Raw genomic sequence first — 5,799 nt, forward strand, 5'->3', positions numbered from 1 at the left:
TGAAAAGAGGAGCTGCAGCAATGTGCAGTAGAACTAAAAAATTGTGTTTTTTTGAAAATGAAACCACGTAAACCTATTCTAATATAACCTCTAAATACAATTATTAACCTGAAAATGAGCACTCTAAGTAGTGCTTCTTAAGGGTTAGTCTAAACTTTTCTGATAATATATTGACGTTTTAATAAAAATATCAGAAATGGCCCAGTACAATTAAAACTGTATATCATTTCAGAGGAAGCTGTATGTGAACTTGGGAAGTGAACTGGTCCAACTGGATGTGGCAAACTGTGCCCAGTATGGAAACAGCTGTCAGGATTGTGTATTGGCCAGAGATCCCTACTGCGGCTGGAACGGCACCCACTGCACCCCTGAGTAAGACCACCCATCTGTACCTCGAGACGTTTAATATACATATCCAAACATACATTTTCATTTCATCCAGAGTTTACCTTTAACCTTAGCCTAAAGGTGTTCTGTGGGGTTTTATTGTAAACTAGCTAAACTATGTACAGTATACATTCACTCTTTCTTGTTTGCTTGAGGTCTAACAAACACATGCATTTATTTTTTAACTATTTCCAGTTGTCAATTGTCTACATTAATTTTAACTACACTTGTTGGCACATTGCTTCTTTTTTTGCAGCATTACCACTCATTTTTGATCGATGGAATAGCGCACCAGCGGCAGAAATGTATATTGCGCATCCTGTTAGCCTGTATTTGGCAGAGAGCATAGAGGAGATGAGGGGAGGAGATGGACAGTTTCACTACATAACTTCATTTGCAGCATTAAAAGAGTGGGGAATTTAATTAGATCTGCAAGAGTTACTTACATTTCTGACTTAAGTTACTTCCAATCATTTTCATTTCTTGTCTCTTTAAAACTTAAATTCTACAAAGGGAGTTTTTCCTCGCCCTAAATGCTTGCTCTGGGGGGAATTAATCGAATGGACAGGACTGTTGTTTAAACAGATGACACTTTGTATACCATATGTTTCCTCTTTTATTGCCACAGTGTGTTCAGTTCTGTCTTCTAAACTTAGCCCGTCTGCTCAGCCATTTTTCACAGTTTTTGACCCGCATGGCCGAAATCTTTATTGACCGCCCAACCATTTGTTGGTGCCGCAGACGTGTCCGTGTACACGTTGGGTCCTAAATTATAGAGTGTGTTCTAGATCTGTAAAGTGTCTTGAGATAACTCTTGATCTTGACTCTATTGATACTATAAATAAAATGTAATTGAATTGCATCCAAACCAGTTAAATACAGGATTTTCCCAAAAAACAAATGCTCATTCCAGAGCTATGAGTTCTTTTTACACACACCGTTTAAAAGCACTATCAAAACAGGAAATTAATAAGCTTTAAAATCTTATGCCAAGGTTTCACCACTGAGCATACAGCTGTCACACAGCAATCATCTGACTTGGGGAAGCCTCAATGTCACATGTTATTGTTATCATGCCCAGCAACGTAGAACTGCCAATGTTAGTAGTTTCTTCCAACAAAGTATCTTATTATAATCAAACATGTTATGAGAAAAGCTTCTCATTATAACAAAATATGGGCGCCCAGATAGCTCAGTTGGTGGAGCGGGCGCCCATATGTGGAGGTTTGCTCCTTGACGCAGCGGGCCCGGGTTCGGCTCCGACCTGAGGCCCTTTTGCTGAATGTCGTTCTCCCTCTCGCTCCCCTTTCATAATTACAGATGTCATGTCAAAAGTGAAGGTCAAAAGTGCCCAAAAAAATAATCTTTAACAAATGATATGCAAAACACTGTATGCAATTTAGTTTTTCACGTTGCTATAACTTTTATCTATCAGGATGACTTTAAAAAAGTGTACTCTCCTTTTTACCTTAGAATGTAAAAATAGATCTCTCATCCTGTACAGCCCCTACATCCTGTACAGCCCCTTCAACCAAAGTCTGATCAAGTGTGACGGTTAAAGGGTGTCATCATAACCAGAAAAAAATTGGAAGGTTTTCTTCCTATTTTGCTAATTCTGTAATAGTTGTCTCACGTGCCATGATGTCTTTTTAATAATAAGAAAGTGTGTGTGTGTACTTTGGTTCTACTTGTCCCTACACCCCCTGAGCACAGAAACCTGAACGACCCTAACACACGCTTAGGCTACACACATTTCCACCCCTAAAGCAACGCTGCATTTACACTTCCTGTGGTTGATGACACATCAGAACATGTGGTCTAACTTTGACACTATCAGGAGGAAAGGATATGAAAATTATGACCAAATTAGAAACGAAAAACGCACGTAATAGACTGACAGTGCCCCTACATTGTTGCAGTGACTGCGATTCCTGTCAATCCCCCCTTTACCCTACTTACCAGAAAGGGATGTAAGTGAAGAATGGTTGTTACCGGATTTGTTAAATATTGATCTATAACCCCAAGCAACCTAGTAAAAAATAAATAACATAAAACTTAAAGTGGGAATGTACCTCACAGTGTATTACTGTGAATAGATTGTATGCAGATGACTGCAATTGCTGAATCATTTTACTTCAATTTAATTGTTTAGATTGCCTTTTGTTTTAGAAAATCTGGCAATGTCGCATAGTTATAGTGGAATATTACTTATGATGTAACATGTATATGTTACCTAAAATGTATTGGTTTATAACTACATCTATTTGAGTTTATTTCTCCAAATAATTTTGAAGTTAAACAGAGAAACTGGCAGCTGTTCAGAAAAAAATAAGTCTAAAAGCAAACTTAAAACCCGTTCCGGAACTTCCTCGGTCTTAATTTCCTCTTATAGGTGCTTGTTGTCAATTTAAATGTCGGATGTACTTGCATGAGCTGGCAAGTGTGTTTGTTCATTAGGCGAGTGAGTTTTTACTGCCTGTTTTCCTTTGCTACCCCTCCTTATGTCATTGATATACAGTAAGAGGTATGGTTTTCTAACTGAGTTAACCTTTTCTTTGACAGTGGCAAACTGCAGGATGTGACCCGAGGGGACCATTCCATTTGTGTGTCTACGTCAAAGCTCCAACAACTGGTACCAACAGGTATCAAGATATTAAATGAGTTTACTGCAATCTGGGAAGCGCATTTTCAATGATATATCGTTTAGTTCACGTAGACAGCAGAGAAGTTTGACATACTTATATATGTTTATGATGTACTGAAAAACAAAAAGTCACTGTGTTCTGGACTCTTCATAGATGAGTAGATGGATAAGACGATAAGACAGATAAGCCGATGTTTGCGTGCTAATTTCATGCAACTGCGGTGTCCAAACAAGCTCATCTTCAGCTAAACCACAGAAACTGTAGCCTAGCTGAACTTACTATACAATCAGTGTACTCACCTTCAGCAAAATTGTAAAATATTTGATAGCCATTCAAAACAAAAAACAAATTTCCAGTTTAGTATTTTACTGTAATTCAGAAAAATGTCCACAAATGTATTACATTGGAAGTTTATATTTAATCATTTAAATAAATAAGTAGCTTGATATTTTGGGAAATATACTTGTTAATCTTCTTTCAAAGTGTCTGCACGCTAAATACAAAGCTATCACCAGCAGCCGACTAGCTCAGCTTAGCACAAAGACTGTCAGCGGAGGGAAGTAGCTAGCCTGCTCTATCCTACTGTTTCCAGTTATTATGCTAAGCTAAGCTAACCGGCTAGTGGCTATAGCCTCATATTTACCATACATACATTAGAGTGGAATTGATCTTTTCATTCTTGGCAAAAAAAAGTATGCAAGCAAGTTTCCCAAAATGTCAAAGTAAAGTCTGTTGTCGTTAATGTTAGTACCACTAAAGATAACTCATCCTCAACATAGGGTGGTAGGTCAGGGTGGGGGATGGGTAAAATACAGGACTTTCCCCCAGGAGACCGGGGTTTGTCTCCCGAGGGTCACGTTTACTAAACGGTCCCTTTCTTATTGCGTTAACGGGGCAAGTGGCGTGTATGTTTGCGCCCGCTGTATACAGCGTAGACATACACACGGACAGACAGGCTCAAAATGCATACAGATAACATGCCATTCGGCTTAAGATCGTTGGCGTGTATGTTTGCGCGATGCCATGCTGGCTCACAACATTCTTCATTCACTGTGTTGCAAAAAAATAAATGGAACACAAAACACTTGACTCTGTGATCAGTTACCTAAAGTTGGTTATGAGTGGAAGCGGAACAGAAAATGGGGAACAAGAAATGCAGCTGTAATGTACACAACAGGATGGTGTTGGATCTGATCGCTATCTTACTATTGTTTGGACAACTAAAATAGACAACTAATTATTCAGCCACTGTAGAAATGCTTTAGTTACAGCATGCAGACTATTGTTTCTATTGTGTTTTGCTCTTCGTCCATCTTAAACAGTTTCACTCACTCCATTATGTGAGCAGAAACTCCTTGTACAAATAACACTGAATTAAGAAAATACACATGCAAAGCATGCAATTAATTTAAAACTAGACAGAACTTTACATAGTTTCCTGCCTAAATATCTCAGTAGAAGCAACAAGGAACTATCTCTTGGGGTTGGGAGTGGTATGTTTGTGCTCTTATGATATCATAAGGTCTTTCAAGGCTGCAGACTTTTATAAAATGTGGGACACTGTAAGGAAATGAATCATCCACACCCAACATGTGTACTTTATATTGCATCTGTAATAATTTAAGTTCAACTTCCCAATCTGAAGCTGCCAGTCCTATTACATACTGTAATCTCTCTCTCTGCAGCTTGTCTCTGAATCCCAGGAATAAAGTTGACTTGCATAGTTGTCATGCTTTTATCTTGAAAAGTAACAGCCCCTGACACTTCAGCTGCTGCATCACGTCTTACTACGATAAGATGTTAAGTCTGTTAAGATGTGTGGTATCTTGCTTTTCATGCCAAAATTATGTTGCCTCTGACATCTGTAAAATGTTGGTCTGCGATTTTAAGAGCTTAGACCTGTCTTTCAGAATTACAGTAGTCTTATTGACTTATTTATTCCCCCATTTTCCACCTTTATCAGCCCCATAACTGGTCGTCAAGGGTGTACCACAGAGCTCAATTTTAGGTACCATCTTTTTCTCATTTACATAAACTAGTACAGTCCTAGTTCAAAACGTGCCTGTTTGGACAGGCTAATTCCCTGGCCTTAGCTATTGCTACTTGCAGCTTTTCCGGTACCTGTCATCCAAACCACTCAAAACAGCAATACACTTGCCTTGACATAGTAGCGTCCTCCAGCAATGCTAGATTACACGCGTCATTTGCCACCAGCTAGCTATTTGGGACTACGCTGTTTCTGGCAATAAAACGATTAATTCTGAAAGTTACATTGATGATTGAAATGTTTGAGTTTGCTACAATTAAACACCACCACTCTTTCTTCATCTGTTGAATGTACTGTCATGAGCAAACTAGAGCGAGTTGTACCCAGCATGCCAATGTGACGTGGTGGTGTAACAGTTAATAGAGGTCCCCTCTCAAAGCAGTACACAGTGTTTACATAACACACTACTAACAAATACACTACCGGTCAAAAGTTTGGAGTTACTTAGAAATTTCCATTATAGACAGAATACCAGCTGAGTAATATCAGTGGCATTGCTTTTTTTGTTTTTTTAAACAGGGCAGCAGTTTTCAGATTACATTATGTGCTTACATAATTGCAAAATGGTTCTTCAATGTTTTCTTAGTTAGTTTTTTCTAAAATTATATCAGATTAGCAAACAGAATGTGTCTTTGGAACATTGGATGAATGGTTGCTGGTAATGGGCAATGTAAAGATTGAATTAAAGACCAGCCACCCACTCAGATCAGCTGGTATTCT

The 5,799-nt window shown here is 38.5% G+C and overlaps 1 protein-coding gene across 2 annotated transcripts in view; it reads left to right on the plus strand.

Annotated features, from left to right (window-relative positions):
- Positions 1-5,799, plus strand: part of LOC116689891 (semaphorin-7A) — an 18,041-nt gene that overhangs the window by 10,046 nt on the left and 2,196 nt on the right. Inside the window, exons 12-14 of one of the 2 annotated variants that reach the window (XM_032516566.1) lie at positions 233-372; positions 2,950-3,012; positions 3,056-3,075. In XM_032516566.1, coding sequence (XP_032372457.1) covers positions 233-372; positions 2,950-3,012; positions 3,056-3,075 — 223 coding nt within the window. Of the gene's footprint in view, positions 1-232; positions 373-2,949; positions 3,030-3,055; positions 3,076-5,799 lie in introns of both variants that reach the window. The other variant, XM_032516556.1, reaches the window with a different exon arrangement.

The sequence above is a fragment of the Etheostoma spectabile genome, chromosome 1 (genome assembly GCF_008692095.1).
Source record: "Etheostoma spectabile isolate EspeVRDwgs_2016 chromosome 1, UIUC_Espe_1.0, whole genome shotgun sequence".
Taxonomy (NCBI): domain Eukaryota; kingdom Metazoa; phylum Chordata; class Actinopteri; order Perciformes; family Percidae; genus Etheostoma; species Etheostoma spectabile.